The 20,858-nt window shown below is 41.7% G+C and overlaps 1 protein-coding gene across 2 annotated transcripts in view; it reads left to right on the plus strand.

Annotated features, from left to right (window-relative positions):
* The window catches only part of LOC111273936 (discoidin domain-containing receptor 2), a 64,912-nt gene extending 44,541 nt beyond the window's left edge, over positions 1-20,371 (plus strand). Inside the window, exons 3-9 of one of the 2 annotated variants that reach the window (XM_086967467.1) lie at positions 5,211-5,316; positions 6,676-6,907; positions 12,841-12,988; positions 14,536-15,114; positions 15,646-15,990; positions 16,470-16,916; positions 17,050-20,371. In XM_086967467.1, coding sequence (XP_086823593.1) covers positions 5,211-5,316; positions 6,676-6,907; positions 12,841-12,988; positions 14,536-15,114; positions 15,646-15,990; positions 16,470-16,916; positions 17,050-17,876 — 2,684 coding nt within the window. In that variant the 3' untranslated portion in view covers positions 17,877-20,371. The remainder of the gene's footprint in view (positions 1-5,210; positions 5,317-6,675; positions 6,908-12,840; positions 12,989-14,535; positions 15,115-15,645; positions 15,991-16,469; positions 16,917-17,049) is intronic. The other variant, XM_022855966.2, reaches the window with a different exon arrangement.
* Positions 20,372-20,858: the final 487 nt, after the last annotated feature.

Raw genomic sequence — 20,858 nt, forward strand, 5'->3', positions numbered from 1 at the left:
ATATGTTTAAAATGGTCGAAGTATTACATCGTTCGAGTTGAAGGTCGGTCCTCCAGTCGACAATCGAAATGATTGAACACTCTAAAGGGACGCTAGCCAAAAATCTCATTATTCTTAAATCGTTTTGTCGCTCCGCAGCTCGTATTATCGTCATGTCATGGTGAACGGTTCTTCCGTTAGTCGTAGCCATAGATATATCTTGACCTGTTGTTTTTCGTTATTGTCACCCACTGTGAAGATCGCGTATGACCGTTTCATGTGGTAATGAGTTTTTATTTTACTGCGTCTGAGGTGAGCGCCCATCCCGTGAAGTGGTGATTCATTGAAGTAGACAATTAATTATTACTCAGCGGTTATTGCAGCATCGAGTGGTGCTTACAATTACGCCCGCGCTCTACTTGTTCATACGTGAAAACGGCCAGTTGCTTTGTTTACGATAGCAGTCGGTGATACCCTGATACCGTTATTATTTACAATATTACTTTATTAGTTGAAAGACGTGCGGAGTGATAATTATGGAGGGCCGGTGGACATCTGAGGAAGAAGGAAGAACATCGGAGCTTCAATACAACGCGTCTGTCTGGATATAAGGGCACGAAATACTCAAGCATGCACTCGTTTTAAGTATAGACCAAAAATACAACAGTAAAGTTCAATGGACCACAATAACACACTGATGCAGAAGATTCGAACAAATCAATGTTGCCAGATAAGCTGAGATCATCTAATCTTTTTCCCTGTTTCAAGCGATCACCACGCCGCGATCAGATCTCCGATGTTCATTATCATATCCTATCACGCGATTCGTCGTGAGAAATTCATAAGGTGTGGCTCTCGCAATGGACAAGGCGGCCTATTGCAAGGAGAGCGCCTGAGAACCAGAGCACTCCACTCACGATAAACGGTTGACAGTATCTTTACTCTACAAAAAAACTGCCAGTAACAATGAATTGTTAACACCCTTATACCTTGTCACCTTAGAGCCCCACACGCTTTTGTAGAAATGTGCACATACGCACACAATAGTTGAAAAAACACCAAAGTTAGCGCTTTTCTGAGCTATTGTCAAAAAATATTCAGGCAATATATATATATATATATATAAAGGACAATATTTTTGTATTGTTAATGGATCACATTAAAACGTGATTAGGCTAAACCGTAAGTCAACCCATAAGACCGCAACGGTTGGGTGTATTTACTAAAAGTATCTATATTGGCCTTTACCATAGTTCGGAGTCTGTAAACGATCATAGCGGCGAAATACGGTGCCATCGTACCGATCGCAGGAGGTTTTGGCTAACCTTTCGTTTCTGGCAGAAATCATTAGTTAATCGAGAAACCATCAATTTTGATTCGCTTTTGATTTAGCTCATCTTGTCGGGCATTCTCCTGATTTCCTCTCGGGTGGCCCCTCCTCCTGCTTTCAAAGCCGCTGTCGTTACCAAGCAGCTCACAATCTTCGGACGGCGATTGAAGCCATTGTTTGGTGCCATTACCACTAGCCGCTACTATTTCATATTCTACTATAAGACAAATAGTACGCTTATAGTGAGGCGTAAAAATACCCAAATCAAAAATGAATCAGTACGTTTACCGCATTAAATTGTCACTGAAAACATGATATTTCTTTCACCGTACGTTTCTGGGCCCTTTTGTTGTGCTCCATCGAGCGACCGACTGGGAAATGCTCAACGGCCATGTTCTATAGTTAGTAAGTATTCGAAACGCGGTTAGCCTTTTTTAATGGCGCGTGATTTCATTCGGTTAGCACAGACCTTGAAAAGTATCTCCACATAGAACTTTGCTTGGGCTGATGACGCTGGGATTTTCGCGGTATATTAAATTTTTACGAGAACTTAGAAGTAAGTGCTGTGTTTGAGGAATCATGTGAAATAAACAAACTAAAGTACACGGATCTACTACTTTAACTAGGCCGGCCCTCGCCCTATTGCTGCTACACGTTGACGCCCCTTTTGGAGCCGTCGGTCGGCACTTTTTTTATTGTGTCGACATACGTAGACAGTGGAATTACTAAACGCTTTTTTTTTAGCATCCGGATTGTTCCCCGGGTGACAGGGCGGCGACGCGTTTTGCCTTTGCGAGCATCTAGATTTGATACACCCCCACGTATCTAGCTAACACTCGTGTACGTAGTCATCTATTAAATATTTTAAAATTATTTCTTTCTTACTATTGGGCGAACGAAATAGAAACGAACGATCGTAGATTGTAATCCACTGTATTTGTTCGCCCAAGGAACAGCGTTGTTAATGATTATATCTTAAAAAATGTCTCTCTGTGTATCTCAAACATAAGAACCACAAGCTACTTGATGTTACCAAACAGTCGCTACGTGACCAAGCGTTCCTTTAATGTTTTACTCAATAAAAACAATCAGAAGAAACGAAATTTACTACGACTAAACGTGTTATTATTGTTATTTCGATGCCTATCCGCCGGCGTCAGCTACTGGAAAAAACATTGTATCTTTAGCTTTGCTGACGGACCTATTGGAGGATGTGATAGCTTCGACTGAACAATCGTTCATTGAAGAATCGAATGTATTCCTACCAACCTGGCAGGTTCACGCACGCATTGTCAGCCAGATACGAAACGCATTGTTAAAAGCTTCAATACTGCCATTTTCTTGCTATCGCTACGTCAATTTGTTCCCGAACTAGCACAAACGTTTCGTGGAAGGCAAGCCGGAAAAATACATCTAAATGATTGCCAATCACAATTATATCTTGAGTCTCTTCATCATCGTTCAGTTCTTGGCGGCAACATTGTGGACGATTGATTCTCGATCACGCTTCTCGTCGAGATAATGTTATTTCTATTGAGTATGACGGAACAGTTCAAAGTGAATGTTTATGCAATCGTCCAGGACTCCAGAATTCACCCATGATCGAGTCTCGATATTGTCCATTGTGGATGGTTTTGTTGGCACGACGATGATCAGTCATTGCATGCCGCCCACCGTTTCAGGAATACGAGTGCTTAGGCTGGCGTGCGGAGATCATTAGGAGTTCGATAATCAGCTAAGTTAGTTAGGACAAAACGGCAAAGAAGCTATTGATCCTAAGAGGCCCGAGAGGACGTTTACTCATCCAATAGTCATGGCGGGAAGGTTTTAGATTCATTTAGCAAGGCAAACGCTGTCCGCTGTTAAGTACGATATGTAATGTAGGCATGTCGAACTAGCCAGTTCCATAAAATAAAACACGAACCCAATAAGCCGTAACGGAAACATACACTATAAGCAAAAGACACGTAAAGCGAACGAGCATGCTATCAACGTGAGTATTCACGCGGTCGTTCGTGTTAGCTTGTATTACTGCCATGTGCAAGAGCGCACTACCATTTAAGATTTCTGAGAACCGATGCTTATTGATAGATACTTGGTCGAAGTCAGCCACCCGTAGAAATGTGCTTGTGAACGAACACATTAAAATAACGCAGGTAGTCCCGATACCTACCCTTTCTCGAACTGTTATATTAACCTAGCGGGTAAAATAGGCCATCCGTTTTTTGTTCGATACCAGGGGCCTATATTGGACTGAGAGTTCGACTCTGATATTCCTTTCATTGGCCCCTGTAAGCCAACGTTATACTCGAACGACATACAATGCTATACTATTATCTCGAATATCTGTCATCATCGATTGCAAACCTTGTGGATAGGCTTTTGCCCAGTACGAATATTAGGAAGTGTCTCCAAGAAGCGACAGTTGTAAAGACCTCATTGTCTATTAAACGAATCTCTGCGACCGATTTCTCCGGTAGCTATATATGAACACTTGTCTCTTTTCTCTCGCGGGCGTTAGTTAGTCGCTAGCTATGATCTGGTGCATCATATAACGCGATGACGGCTGATGTGGTACTACAGTCGAACCTACCGTCATCGTTGTCAGCAAGCCCTTGTCGATTATGAAATATTATTATAATATATGCATTCAAAATAACACAATAGCCAAAGAAATTTACGTACTTCGGGTTTACCCTATGACGTGATAATTAACACTGTTGCTGTTTCTACGGTGTCATATCGAAAGGGATTATTGGGTATCGAGGAAGGAAGGAAGGTATGGTGTACTACAGTTATGGGGGGGGGGGGGGGGGAATCACCGGCGGAACTGCGGAGAACGACGCGGGGATTCAGCAGCGTATATGTGAAAATGATGAATGAAAAACAGACACTCTTCGGCAACAGCGGTCGTAGAACTGCTATACCTTTCGCGCCGCCAGCGATATTACCATCAATGTCGTTATGTATAAATACACCAACAAACCAACCAGTCATCTACATGTTTGTGTGTGTCTCTGTTTTTGGTGGGGCCTGAGTCGCCCAGAAAACGAAAGGGTGAAGGGGGCAACGAAATTACACAAAAGAAAGGTGGCTGTAAACGTGGGGTAGTCCGAGGTAGAATGCGCGCTTAACTTGTCAGATAAGCTGACTATTAGTTAAAAACAGCGACAGGAATAATAATAGTCGTACCGAGAATAACGGCGATAACGAAAGAGCGAGCACAAAGTTACACGGACTGTGTATAGCAACGAAAAACGGCTAATTACGGGCCAAGCAAGATACGTGTCCTTCAACATTTAACTCGAACAACATTGAACAGAAAAGTACTAAAATGCATGACTTCCCAGAGGGGTATGCTTTGTCACTATTCTTTCATAAATAGAAATTCGAGTTTGTGCCAAAGAGTGAAATTAACAACTTCAAATTGCCCCCTATAATGTTTTTTTAGTATATCGTTGTAAGTATGCTTAACTCATCATACATTTTCAGTTTGTTGAACGTCAATTTGTATTTCGTTCGAATGATTTTATGTTAACTTGAATTTCTCCGTAGGGCCGTTAGGCAGTCCATCAGACAGCTGGCCCCACGGATCAAAGCCAGATTCAAATCTAGACTATGAAGTATCTTTAAGACGTTAGCGTCTTTAATAGATTAGTGGGTAACATATTTGCTTGCCAGTTTCTAGGTTTGACTGTGTTTAGTGGAATGCCGAACGGTAATGCGGGACGTAAAATTCAAAACATAGAGATTTTATGCTAACCTATAAAATCTGTAACGTCTACTTGATACTTAATGTGCATTTTCTTCATTATATATAGCTCACGTAGTCAAACAAAGCGTATTAATTAATACCGCTTAGTCAAATAACAAAACTACGCGGCCGTTTTTCTCACTGCAGGATCATGTAACCTTACGTTGGGCATGATGTCTGGGGATATCCAGGATACCGACATCAGCTGTAGTTCGACCCATAATGCCGGCAGCGTTGGACCCGCCTTTGCCAGGTATGTAATAATGTTTTTCGCAGTGTTGTATTGTCAACGTGTTTGCTTTTATCTGAAGGAACATAAAGGTGGTCTGCTATTCGCTGTAAGCGTAGGCGTACTTTGATTCCTGAGCAAAAATCCGAGCAGTAGTTAAAGCGATGAATATAGTACGTAGTTATAATCCTTTCTCTTCTTGCACGCTTCCCCAGATCGCTCATAGTAGACCCCCTGCCATTTTGCATTGGCTAAACAGCTATATTGAGACCTATTGAAAACTTCTACAAGATATACTCTATAGAAAATGTACCGATTATAAGTATAGCACAGTAGATGATTACTTTTACCAAAAACAGGTGGCTTTTCATCTATGAATGATAATGCGTTCATACGTACTTAGAAGGCTCTTCAAGGCTTATTTTCCAGTAAATCTTTCAAGATGTTGCTTGATTGAATCGCTAAACTATAACTCCCGTACAGTCTCCATTTATTAGGGAGTAATCTCGTCCAACGTGCCTCTCAGAGCCTCTTTGAGAGATTTCGTAGCTTAATTGAAATAGGAAATATGCTCGAACAGGAAAGTATGTAAGTTCCATGTAAATCTCCAGATGACCAGGAACAGTTTAACCGCCCTAGTCAATGTCCCTAGTTTGTAGGTCAATCAGTTGGCGCGCTGATTAAAAAAATTCTGACAATTAATATGTTACCGTTTTTTCATAACTGCATGTACTTATGCAGGACCGCCACTAGCTTATCCCAACGAGCTTTGTTGACACGATTTCGTAATAGTCCCATTAGGATATGCAGTAGCTGAAGTAGCTTTAAGGGCCTCTAAGATGGCTTAGTTACTTTTAGCAGAAGCCAGAGATTAGTATCTTACATAATGTTGAGCATCGTTTATACTGGTTTTTCCCGTAGCTGCTTATCCCGTTATCGGGTAATTGACATTTATGTCGATACAAGCAAGGACTAACGATGCTGTTATTTTTATTGGCGCTTCGTGCATCCTGGCAAAATTTATGCCACTTCATGTTCAGTGTCAGGCGTCGGGCTATGAGTATAACTCTATGTGTAAGCATATGTATATATATAATATAAGTATATATAATTATACGTATAATAATAGAAAGGACTGCATCTACCTCATGCGCTTTAAATTAATTGGCAGAATTTAGGAAAAAAAAAAGTTGAATCAATTTACGTACCTGTGATTTCACACACGCCGACAATCATAACTATACGTATCCTGATAGTGGTCAGTCTAATATGCCACTTAATATGTGCTATATTCTATTTAAAACATTTTATTTATCAGTATTCTTTTTATAGTTCGATAGCTGAAACGATTAGCTATTATTTTTCTTCTTCATGCTGTTTCAGGTTAAATCGCGAGATCAACGGCGGGGCTTGGTGTCCTTCACAGCAGATCTCCCCAGACACCTACGAGTGGCTTGAGATTAATCTTCGTGGTTACCACATCGTGCGGGGAATCGCTACTCAGGGTCGCTTCGGCAACGGCCAAGGCCGAGAATATGCCGAGGAATACATGATTGAGTACTGGAGAGCCGGCATAAACAAATGGGTCCGGTATACCAATCGCAGCGGAAAGCATGTAAGTATTGGTCGATACTGGTTATGTGTTGGATTACTGAATAGTATAGGATGCAGTAGAAATCCTTTATGGTACTACCCATATAAATTAGGTTAGTTGATGTACCGAATACGGAAGCATTTTCAGAACTCTATGAATGTTTCCTCGAAATAAATCTTAGATCAACTTCTCCAATGAACTGTAATACTGGAAAAGTGCTAAGTTGTTAGCGTTACAGTCCGCGAGTGTAGAAACGAGGGGGGGGGGGGGTGCCGTGGATCTTATCGGCAGCAAGCAGTTGCCTAAGCGGGAAAGTCTAGCTTGTTAGACGTAAGGGTGTGGGGGTAATCGGGCTTGTGGTCATTGTGTTGGGTGGAGGACCTATCCACCTCGGGGCTAATCGAGGGCGTGGCACAACTTCGTACTGCTTGTCTTGCCTCCGTGCTTGGGTTAAGGCTAGTGATCACTGAATGAAAAAGAGACAACGACTAGGGGCTGCGGCTGAAGATGGAAAAAACAGGGGATAGGCAAAAGACCCCTCTGTACGTTGCTCTAGCGTTCGCTCCCTTTGTTATAAGCTTTTTTCGTTTTCCTCTCTTTCTGTTCCTTTGTTTCTGTCTGCTTTTTTTCTCGCTTGAATGGAGTCAAATAGTGCAGAAGATGTTGGAACGAAGTCGATCCGCGCTTCCCAGTAATCGACATTACACATACAGAGACGCACACACGATTGCAGGATCTTAAGCGGACAAAAGGACGGAACATGCCTTTAGCAAGAGCCCTAACCAAAGCAGCCGGTGCGTTCTGTTCGCTGGGTCACAGCAGCCAGCGCTAACGTTGTCGCCGTCGCCGCCACCTCTCTAATACGTGCGGGGCGATAATTGTTCTATGTAAGATAGCTGTCCTGCACCTGATTAACGTGCATGCTACACAGTTGTTACGTCGTACGCACTGCGCTCTTTACGGCAGCATCAGCAACGTCCTGTGCGTCTTTACCGCTGCTGTTTCTGAGCCAATCCCCTCCCTTATCGGTGTAATCGCTAATCTCATGATGGCTTTGCGGCTTCTGTCACCGCTGTGACTAGGTTATCTTCTTTCTGCGCAATTTACTCGGTCCGTTGACTCGCTACGACGATGTGTCGCAATCTAGCGATGAATTATGCACGACGAAGACAAGGTAGTTTGGTCAAATATCCACAAAACGTGGCCGCGCATGTCCAGAGAGAACGAGACAGAAGAGGAACCTTCGAAGGGAGTGCGTGAGAGATGAGCCTTACTGTGGGCCTAGTGGGGTACGGAGCAGTAGTAAGGAAAAGATGGCTGTCGGTAAACGAAAACGACGTCAAAGAGGCCAAACGGGATCCGGTCCTTTTGACATCATCTAACGTTAATGTAGAAATGGAGATTACGAGAACAGAGTGCGTACGCCATTTTGCATAGGCTTGCACAGTGACAAATATATATGTGACTAGGCCTCAATATTAGGCACAAGCCAACGGAGTTTGGGTGCATCCATCCGGTTTCAGCATGATACGCTCCCAAGAATCAGAAATATCGTCTCGATCGTGACGACAACTGCAATTCTAACTTCTAGCGGTTGTGCGATCTTTCTCGTCTCTTTTATTCGGAAGACGACATGGCTAAAGCAAGACGGAAGATCAATCAAGGATCGCATACATGTACATGTGACCGGGATACTTTCTCGATAAACTAACTTGCACCGGTCATTTCAGAAAGGCTACTTTATGCGCAATGCAAAATATTAGATTTCGCCCAGTGTACAGGATCACTGTACCTGCCATATTGTAGTATAGTAATTTTTTCTACCTTATCCAGATTAATGTGTGTGTTTTCACGTTGTGCGATGATAACGATTCAGCGCTGTACAGCGGTAGTGTGCTTATCGCCGACGCGCCTGTGGCCGCGTCCGTGTGCAGTCAAGCAATTAAACTAAAGCAGGTTTAGGCATAATCAACTTACGCTAATTGTGTTAATCATAATCTTTTCGTGCTCTCTTTATAGAGTTATCCATTTGTCAGTCCAATCTAATCGATGCCTTTTTCTCTGTAGGTGGAACTTTATAAAATTATACATGCAAGTTGCAGGTTATGAAAATTGATCATCACTTTTGAAGAGTGAAGCCGCAGTGAAAGAGAATTTTTATTAATATTGTTGCTATTATTATGACTTTTAATAGCTAAACTAACGGGTTCCAGGCGTCGTAGAGAGGACGTTCGACTGAACACCTGATCTTTAGTATATTAAGTTTTTACTAGCCTCTTGACATTTTTGCACACTTTTTTTTTGCTTAATTTCTTAGTGAAAACAGGGCTTTTTTTTAGAGATGTTATGATGCAGATGACTGCCACTGCTAGCACTTGCCGTTCTGCCGTTTCGAAAAGTCTTGAAATATCCAGTAGGCAGGCACAACAACGTTACTTGTTGGCCCTTTGAAGTTTCTAGACGACCAAGGAGTGCGCGTGGTAGGAGGCTATAGCGTCACTGAGACATTTGATATCTCTGATCGGTAGAGCGGATCGATCCGTTGTCAAATTGTCACTAATTGAATTGGAATACGCTGGACAATTGAGGCCTTCAATACCCCTGGACAAACAAGAAGTGATTATTGTGTGGTGGATTTATATTGTGACGATTTATTTTTCTCTCACTGTGTAAATAACCCTGATTTCCTCTGGAGTACAATATGCATCAGTATGCCGATAATCGCTTTTGTGTGTATAGACATTTTTTTTAGGAGTTTTTCGGTAATACTGTTTACGTATGGTTAAGCTCAAACGATTAGCCTTATTTTCGCCGAGACCACTAGTAGTCAGTTTACCTCTTATGCTTTACTACGCCAACCTGGCTCCCCAGTCAAAGCTACAAGAGCTTTATGGAAGGGAGTCACATGTGTCTATCGGGCCAATTGGTTGAAACCATCCATCGAGTTTTCTGATTTCGTCGAACATGCTATGTCCTACACGCAGTGTGTCTCTTCGCGTTTGTAATAATAAATTAGCATCATCTACGTGCACATACCCTGCATGATTTTTTTGCGGAAATCTGCTTATTTTTGGTCAACCGACGTGTCCCTTTTGCCTCAGAACCATGCTAGTCATCGTCACCTTCAGCTGCCATTCACTTGTCGTGGCGCTGATAAACTCCATAAGGTAGGCAAGTACATCTCTCAAAGCTATGGAAGGATTTTTCGCGCGTGAATCATCTCTTCGCGGCTATTGCTTTGGGACTATTGTATTGTTGAAATGTTAGTTGCGTTTGGGCTAAAACAGATTAGCAAGGTGCGAGCAGCATCGTCCTCAACACATTGATCGCAGTGTATAGCAAGGACCTTGTAAATCCTGTGTAAGCAAGACTGGAAGTTCCTATGGCCCGCGGTGACCTGGCTCAAGTAACGGTCGACGTGGCGGGCCGGCCTATCCAGCGACTTTGTGATATTTAGAATGAGATTACGCGTTCAAAATCCAGTCTTGTTTGTGGGGGGTTGCAGCTCATTCTACCTTACGGGCTGTAATCGTCTCTCTATTTTATCTTTCCTTTTCCTATGAACCTACGGGAGCATGTTTATAAAGTCGCCGATTTTCCTCCGTTTTTAAATTCCGGTGGTGTTACAACCAGGACCAGAACCGCTAACGTTTTAACTATTCGATACGCCTGCATGACGTGCAGAGCTGTCATCCTTTGTGGTTTGAGTCACAACGCAGCTCCGAACAGAGCTACAGACGAGCCGCTTGCATTTAATACCCTTGGCTCTTTGTAAAATGTTTTTCCAACCATCAATCGCAAACACGTTTAGTCTACTCCGATTGGTACGGTACTGTCAAAGATGTCTACTTGGGAAACGCTCTCGAGAGAGCGGGTTTCTATATCGAGCATAATTTAACTCTCAGATAAAACGGTCTAGAAATAGTTTTATGGAATTAACTTGCTATCCCTGGCCATATCGATGCCTACTAGCCCATGTGGAAAAATCCGTTTGGACAATAAATAGCCGAATGATGGATAAGTAAAATTTAAATCAAATACGCTGTGAAAAATGGTGCGTGTCTGCCTGCCTGCCTGCCACCCTTCTTCAGCTGGTTTGCAAAATTTGAATCTTATAAAATATGTCGTCGGAGTAAGTAGATTCAACAAATATTAGCCGATATCACGAGAAACATTCTTGGCCCTTTCTATTGTGTCTGGCATTTGGCACTCTTTGACTGTATCACACATGCGTGTTTTGAATCGACTACCATTACGTCGCCGCTGTTTTTTTCACGTCTAACGAAAATTGCAATATCTCTAGGGTAACTAAAATCACTTTCACTTTTAATATACATATATACATCTATTATGACGAAAAGTAAGCGCTATGCAACAATATCAAGTATCAATAACAAAAATTAGGGAAAGGAACTGTAATATAGAAAATTGTAAAAGGCTTTTCTCTTCTTGGAAAGGTATTGAATGCCATCAACATAGTAGCAGTAGTAGTAAAAATAACTAGATAATAAGAGTAACAGAAAGCTCAAAATAAGTACTTTGTCGTTTGATATCGTAGTCAAAAACTAGTGTAATGAGGAGCGCATGCTATGCCGAATGCCCCAGCAATCAGAGGCTAGTAATTAGATAAACCTTACTAAATTTAGGAAAACTCATTGCCCTTTACAGAGAGAACGGATAATAAGACTGACTACAATTAGCTAAGCAGAAATGTTAGTGGACTTGAACTGCATTTGCAGCCATGTTTGGCAAAGCTTGCTTTCGTAGTTTCTATTCTAGTAGTCTGTATTTGAGTGGATTGAAGCCCATTTGTTGGGAAAGCCCCAGATTATTTACGTTTGTTATCCTTGTAACTAAATTTTGTGTCTTAAGTTTTCCAAGACAACTTGTCAGATTGTCAAATGTATCACGAATACCAAGAAGAAATAAGTAACCTAAAATCGATATTCTGCACGGATCCTCTTTAACTAATCATCGGTATGTAAGTTTTTTTTTAGCATTTTTAGTTTTTTTACGCGTCTAAATAAGCTTTTGGAATTTATTCGTTTTTAGGTATGACATCAGGGACTTGCCTCCGCTAAAAGTCTGACCAAGTTTCTCTGACAGATTTATAAAATGGCATTGCATTCATACGCGCAGTAATTAATCTTAATAATATTTTTTATATTTCGGTTTCTTTTTAATTAGTGTTTCCCTAGGTATTAATTTGTGGTGATAATTTTTACCACTAGGTAGGGGGATTTGAATTAGTGCTACAGCACACCTGTTAGCTACGGTTACCATGACAACGCAGCCAAAACGATGCACACTATACACCCGTACCAGGCCGCTTTCTTTGACAAGTGAATTTAAAAGCTAGAATAGTACTGCATTACTTTTTCTATCAGCCAAGGAAATTCCCGCTTATAACACCGTTTCCCATCTGTGTCATCGCGGAAGTTGATTGAGAGGTCTAAAATATTACATTCATATGCAAAGTTACGGTAATTGAGCACCTGCTATGAGCGAGTCGGTCAGGAATAATTAATGCGGTGTCTCCGCATTAAAACACAGCGAAGACCTAGCGTGTTACGCCGTATAAATCAACCTATTATTCATAATATTTTTTTGTAGAACGTGAAATTTCCATTGTGGCGTACATTTACCTATAAACAAACATATCTGCGTCTAATCTAGATGGGTTGGGGCAAAGCATTCCTGAAAATTTGGGTGGAAAGTCTCTATTAGCCTCTTGCTAGGTTAACAGACGCAAAATGAAGACTTTCAAACCCAAGTGACTTTTTAATATACATATATACATCTATTATGACCACCAGGTGTCAACTGGCGGATCACTGCGCGCCGTGTCTCTTAGCAGCCAAAAGGACGGCAACGATAATGCAGACGCTTTCGGTTCGAACGATGCCAAATATTATTGCATTTCTAACGTACGCTATTAAACTTGTTGCTTTTAGATTTTGGAAGGTAACGAGAATACTTACACACCAGAATTTCGCAGTCTCGACCCGTATATTATCACCGATCGTATCCGAGTTGTGCCCTATTCAAGAGATATCCGCACCGTATGCATGCGGATCGAACTGTACGGCTGCAAATGGACCCGTAAGTATCCTGTTTATTTTATGGTCTCGTCGCGCATAATCCGCAAACTCTTCAATTATTAAACTTTCTGATAACAAAAAAAAATAAATTGATCGTCAAAATTTTACAGCACGTCCAAATGTCTCTATAGCATATATGATTTTGTTTTAATCGTAAGTTTAATGCCTCAGCCTTCGTTGCGATGATGCTCGTTTGTCATAAAAAGTCAGCTGATAAATTATCAGACAAATATTCTCAGTTGGAGAAAGCGCGGCAAGTGAGCTAGCGCTGATCTGTTTTCTGAAGTCACTGATCCTTCAGATTCATTTTTTCTTTTTTGTTTGCCTAATCTGGCTTTGATGGAACGTAGTAATGATAAACCTATATTGGATAATGCTACGAGATTGATAAAATTTATGAAGGATCGACAGCTGATTAATAGCACAAGTTGTTGATATATGAATATTATATTAATATTGATCTATACTGACATACAAATAAAGAAAATAAGATTTGGGAAAATTAAAGTATCTACATTTTAAGTGCAGATTAAAATATGGCCGTATAAAACCGTATGTAAGATAATTTAACTTAAACAAATATTAGTTTGGAAAATAAGCCAGGGACTCGATTTCTAATAATCTTCAACTGAATAAAATATAATCTATTTACTAAGATTAGAATAAAAAGTTTTATACAACATTCGATAATATTTTATCTTAAGTTTACAAGTTTGACGTGCAGAGAACGTTTATAGTTACCCCTTTCATAAACAGATCTACAAACACCTGACATTCCGTTTAGAGATTCGTTCTTACGGCTTCGTTTTAGGGAAAATTTCTATATCACTTAGATTTTATTCAGGCTAGAAAATCCTATCCTGGGCCTTGATCAGACTACTCTGCTGTCCCCGCTATTAAGCTACATTTCAACAGCATGTTAGTACATGCTGATGTATCTATAGCTCTGAAGCTAAGCCATGTTCTGCCGGCTCGTGTACACGTCAGTTTATCGTACGCGCTCGGATGATGACCCCCACAGTGGTGACCCGCCTAACGATGCGTCGAATTTATACGCATCGTTAAATCATCTGACAAAGTTGCGGCATCGGTCTTCCTCCAACGCCATTCATTGCCGATGTACCCCTCATATAAATAAACGATAAGGTTCTAAAGCTCGATCGCGCAGTACTAGCTGTTAACTATCTGAAGAAATTTCGTCAACCGATTCTGCCAACCTCACAATTCCTTCAAAGTAATATAGCTGAGCGTAGTCATTACGGCAGGTGATGACGATCACGCACATGATGGCACATCTAGAGGGCAGTAATGAATTTCGGGAAAAGTCTGAATACTATAGGCGTATTATTGTCAAGTGGCTATGATACGTTCCATGATAATATATGTGGTTATCAAACGCCTTCACACGTGTGCGTATAATAATACAGGTGTACAGACATTAGATACATATGCACACACGAGTATAGCCACGGTTGTACAAAGGGCAGTTCCGAGAAGATCTGAGCTACTAACTAATTCTTGTGTTACTATTACGCGTTATCATCGTAGAGGGTATCGTGTCGTACACCATACCGATGGGTGAACGATTTAGTTCTACCGTCGACCTATCCGACAAGACGTACGACGGAGGCCGAGATGACAGTACTCTCCATGACGGGCTCGGTCAATTGACGGACGGCATTGAAGGTGGCGATAACTTCAAGGCCGAGTATTCAAGTTCCCTCGGCCAGGGTTACGAATGGGTAGGCTGGCGGAATGACTCGCCCCACTCGAATCCACTCGAAATGGTGTTCGAGTTTGATAGTATTCGAAACTTCTCCGAAGCCTACTTCTACTGCAATAATCAGCACACTAAAGACGTATCGTTGTTCAGTTCAGCCAAATTTTGGTTTTCGATTGGCGGCCGCTGGTACATCGAGGAACCGTTGGTGTTCAAAAATATGCACAACCCTTTGCCAGAGAAAGCACGTAATGTCACCATTCGGTTACATCACAAAATCGGACGCTTCGTAAAGTTGCATCTATCGTATAGATCTGGCTGGATCTTGCTGAGTGAAATAGCATTTATCTCTCTACCGGCCGAGGGGAACTTTACTGAGGAAGAAGAACCTATTGGACCGCCAGTTGGTAAGTTAATACTATAGTAAACGCACTTGTCGTGAATAGGGAGCAATGTAAGAAAGTTTCGCCAATCAATACTTCAGTAAGACAAGCTTCTTCAAACCAGACAGACGAAATAGGTACTGATACTATAATAACACGAGTGCAAATTAGATGGCAGAAGCAGCAGCAGCAGCAGCATCTGATATCACCACGACCGCGTGACAATTGCGTTTTCTTTTATAGGAAAGTGACTATTCACAGTTGAAGCCCAAAGGCCCTTTGTTGTATTGGCTCTTTCCGTTGTCATGAGCTATATTTATTTACGATGCCGACTGTGTTAAGTTATTGCGTAAAATATATCGTATAGTGGGTTTAAACTCGACTGGGCTCATAACCTTTCAAATCAAGTCGTCCGGTGTAGTTTACGTAATAAGCAACCTATGCACTATCTTTCGTGCGGCTCGATGCGTCTCTAACGTAATGACGTTTTCAGTTGATTGATCGTAGCAAAATACTAGACTTTCTTGTTAATTAATGATCGGTGATGCTTTGCAGTATTCCCAACCGTAACTGAGGATCCAATGGCTCGTCACCACATCGGTATCTTGATAGGCCTTCTGGCAGCAGTTATAATGTTGCTGATTCTCGTCATATTCATAATTACTGTCCGACATCGACAGCGCAAACACACGACGCCGCATGCCATCCTAAAACCCATGGCTGGTACAGGTGATAATCGTGTTACCATTAACATGAAGGATCTCGCACTTCAGTATCAGCCTAAATACGCGTTAAATGGTAACATATACGGCCAAGTAAATCTCGATGATCCCGACAAACTTCTCTACCAAGAACCAGCTGACTTCAAGACACCTATCTACCCAGCTACGTACAGCAATGGTAAGTTCGTTATGGACATATGGAGGGCATTTTTTATCACTAGAAAAAACAGCAAGCTCGCTTGTCTTTCTTTTCATCTCGGAAGTATACTCTACCCAAAGCATCTGTTATTTTCTAGTCTAGATGAAACGTGTTGTGAGTAAGTTAACAAATGTCTAAGTTGAACGAGGATGGTATTAAATGCTCTGTCCGCTGCGCACAAAACAGTAAATATGACCTTTGTATGAAAAGTATTTTAAACTACTGAAAAAATCTTAAGTCTTCTTTGATATCAGAAATCTACTAATCAGTAATGCTAATGCAGCACTTTCAGTCAGTTTAAATTTAATATTCAACCACAGAGCTTAAGCAGCGTTATAAGCATGGTAACGCCGTCTCTGATTGCCCTGTCTATGTGACTAACTTCACCACCGTTCTTCGAATGCTTCCACACATTCACTAACACCTCCCATACATCGTGAACTTGTGTTGTCTGACAGTCGTTTTCCTAGCGGATTCCTCGCGTGAGTACGCCGTGCCTCAGGACATCACGACGCCCAGGAGCCCCAAAACACTTAACCGCAATGCTTCACCACCGACGTTCGGCCGCCCTTTGGCTAAAAGCTCCCAGCCGCTTGTACACAGCCCAAGTGAACAGCAGCAACAACAGCATTATTACGCTGCCACCGATGTGATAGTCGCGAGTGTACCCAACATTCAGGGAGTGAGTGGTAACACGGTCTACTCGGTACCCAGCCTCGATTTGTCGACCAGTTCGGCAAACTCGTCCGGGGACGATTCAGGTTCTGTAAGTAACTGCACACTACGAAACTCACCGCACCTATCCACGACGACGCAAGTGCGCGAAGTCCCACGACATCGAGTGCGGATCCTCGAGAAGATCGGTGAGGGTCAATACGGCGAAGTCCACCTAGCCGAGACCGAAGGTGAGTTGTGAAAGCCGTTCTTCTTTTTGCAAAGAATATTAAAACAAAAAAAAAAAAAACAAAAAAAAAACGGTTTTAGCAGATTAGCAGAAACTTGTTGAATTCGCTGAGTTAGTTTTATACAATTTTGCAGGTATTACTGAACTGGTAGACGTGCCATCAACTTTTGGTAGCAAATCGTTTGTGGCGATAAAGTCTCTACGTATGAACGCCAGCGAATCTGCGCGTAAGGAGTTCTATAAAGAAGTGAAGATCCTTTCGCGCATTCGCGATCCAAACATCTCACACATCCTGGGCGTATGCACCAGAGATGAGCCCCTGTCGATGATCGTCGAGTATTCTGAGCATGGCGACCTCAACGAGTTCCTCAACGAGCACCTCCCTGACACGTTCGCTCCCACCGGTGCAACGAAAACGCTCAGTCATGGGACGCTCATCTTCATCGCTACCCAGATCGCCTCCGGTATGAAGTACCTCGAGTCGCTCAACTTTGTGCATCGTGACCTAGCCACGCGTAACTGTCTTGTAGGCGCCGGTTACACGGTCAAAATCTGCGATTTCGCCATGAGTCGGTCCGAGTATCAACATGATTACTATCGCATGCAGGGTGGCCGTAGCATGCTGCCGGTTCGGTGGATGTCATGGGAAGCCATCCTATTCGGACGCTTTTCGACCAAAAGTGACGTATGGGCGTTTGCCGTCACTCTGTGGGAGATGTTGACATTCGCGCGCCAAAAGCCGTTTACTAATTGTACAGATGACATCGTCGTCGAAAATGCGCGCCACCTGTATAATATGGATGGACGCGCTGTACAACTGAATCAGCCACCTGACTGTGCTAAAGAGATCTTCGATCTCATGCGTGAGTGTTGGCAACGCAACGAGTCAGACAGGCCTAACTTTAGGGAGATCCACTTGTTCTTGCAACGCAAGAACCTCGGTTACTCTCCACAAGCTTAGGAGCTGTTTGGGATTGATAGCGACGAAGACGATGGTGATTATAATGAACACGATAATCTAAATAAACAGCTAATTCACTGACCGATGACAAGTAGTTGCAGTGATGGCCACCCATCGATGCGTTCGTGAGATAGCAACAACAAACCTAATGAATAAGACATACTAACCTGTTATATAGATGAAAAAAAATCTATAATCTAGGGAAGTGACATTATGACAAAAGAAAAAAAAAGGGAGCGCCTGATGGAATGATAGTGGGAAACGCACGACGAAACGATGGAGATACAGAAAAGAGAAACTTCCGACGACCGATTTCAAACTACTCGTTTCTCTATCACAATCGACAAAAAAAAAAAAACGAGAAACATATACCTACTAAAGAGAAAATAGCAAAACGTATGATAAAAACAAAACGAAGAAATTTATGGGGATAAGCTAAACAAAAAACACTTTTTCTACTCATCTAAGTTACCTAACTGGATTGACAGAGATCTTGATGAGATGTTAACTAGTGTAACAGCGATACGGCAAATAGCATTGACAAACCGTTGTAAACCTAGAACGCTAGGTGACAAAACATAGCAAAATCGAATGCTGCACATTGATGACAAGAGTGTTAAAAGACGCAAAACTATTAATCACTACAGCAACAGAAACAGCAATGGAAAAAAAAGCAGCTAAGTAGATTTTGTCGTGTTCATTGAGTGAATGATAAAACGAGAGGGCAAAGCAGGCACAGAGAAAATGATGCTTGAAAGGATGCTTTAAAGAACAAAGTTACTTCTACGTTTCTTATTCCGTTCAATAGAAGGACGGAAGGAGACAGACGACTGGCTGAAAAAGGCAACCACTCGAAGACGACGTCAGAATATAGAAGATGTGTTGTACATATGTAAGAACTGCCTAACAAATATATACGGCGTCTTAGGCCGCATATCAGAAAAAAAAAACAACAGGAAGTAATAATTTGGTCCCGCCTGTAATAGTCTTATTTATTTTTTTGCACTCAGTATATTGATTACAGCAGGGATGGACACGTCACGCAGTCCCTATTACAGTTTAGCTGGGCTTTTATGTAATTATCTCATGTAATGAACATCATTTCTATTTTTTCGGCATTCCTATGCCGGCCTATCGACTGTTTGCTGTAAATACATTTTCGAAAACACAGCTGACCTGATAGAAGGCTTTTCGAGTTCCTACCGCGACGCCCGATTTCGAACCTTTTTAAAAGCAATATCGTGCAACCTCGCCACGGTCAGGGTCCAAACAGTAGTAATAAGATTTGCTGATTCCGCTCGAATGAATCCGACCCTTGAATATTGGATTGTCATGACCGCTGCTCATTGGCTGCGGCTTGTCATATCGGCCAGTCGATAATAATAAATTATAGCAAAATGAGCCGATTCATCCGATGAATCCAGTAAACGAAAGCAACCTAAATACATGCACACCCATACACATTTTCCGTGAAAGAGAGCACTATTTCTGATTTTCCTATGAACCGAACCGGACTACCCAGTACGACCAATTTAATAATAGGTGACAAAGGGACTGCAGGTGTCTCTCAAGTACGCGCAGATTCTCTCAAATATATGCATCTGTACAGTGATGTACGTATACCGTTATGCATCGCCTATCAGAAGTATATTCAGTGCTTCGTCGTGAGAGAAACAAATGTTTTGTTCAGTAAGAAAGCTACAACGGAAAAGTAAAGAAGAATAAAAAAAAAAAGTCAGTCGATTATTTAGGTAAGTGACCGAAAGCTCGACACCGTGTTGGATCAACGGGTCACTGCGAAGTTGCTCTTCTGCACAAATACAATACGACACTTACACCTTAACTCAGACGAAATGGATTTAGAAGCCAAACTCGGAAAAAAACTTGAGATATGGAAAAAGCGTTCACAAAGATGTGCGGGCAGCCCCTACTGCTAACTGAATTGACCGTGTGTGAACGCCTGACGCCTTCCTATGGGCGCTGTCCGGGCAGCAATCTGTGAACTGCTAACGCTTCAGGTTCTTAATCTCGTAAATAATAGTAAGTAGACTAGCATAAGAACAATGTTAGGTTCGCGGTAGACTAAGTGATAAAAATTAATGACACGATTAGTGGTTAGTAAGTTCCTGACATCTACTATCGATCACTCGGCGACTGTTTATAGCGTCACAAAAATAATAATAGTAAAAAAAACAAACGCAGCGATGAGAGGAATAGCTATAAAAGCGTATGTACATTTTGTAAATAGTGAAAGGTTTTGGCTAGCGCCACTCGTCTGCGACGGCCCGGGAAGGCTGACATCAACAAAGAACAGAAGGAGAGCGACGAAACGATGACAAATAAAACGGAATATGAAAGAAAAACAAACATAGAAGCTAGCGTGTACAGTAAAATATTGAATAATATTAACAAAAAAAAAAGGAAGAAAATCAACCACGATAATAATAAATGGCGAGAGACTAATCAAAAGAAGCGTGTGTCATTTCAATGAAGAACGTGTCATCTTTATCATGGAACAGCAGTTTAAGTAATAGGTATCCAACGTTAGCCTTCACTTAACCTCCCCTAAATTACCTCTCATCTGTGAGGTTTGAAGGGGACAGATAGCGTTACGCTAACCGTCAACGCTACACCACCGTTAGTCAGCTGAATAAATTAAGACGCATGCTTTATACAAATTATATGTTTGCCTAAAGCATATTTTATGTTGTGCAGCATTTATAGTATCAACGTGTGTAGTCTAAGATGCAAAAAGTGACTTTTCGTTGTTATACCTCTGCTGGCTTTTTTTCTCATGATTGTGGCTTCTTGCCGAATATAGCCGGACTAGGAGAAAAATAGCTTTGGAGTATATAATCGTCACTACAATAAGCGGATCAAGCAAACAAATACCTATCAGCCATCATCCTATAACACTGGCACGTAAACGTTAGTTGCAGGATTGACCAGCTTGTTTCCGTTTGTTGTAATCGCTACACTTTA

This window comes from Varroa jacobsoni, unplaced genomic scaffold, assembly GCF_002532875.2.
Source record: "Varroa jacobsoni isolate VJ856 unplaced genomic scaffold, vjacob_1.0 scaffold_238, whole genome shotgun sequence".
Taxonomy (NCBI): Eukaryota; Metazoa; Arthropoda; class Arachnida; order Mesostigmata; family Varroidae; genus Varroa; species Varroa jacobsoni.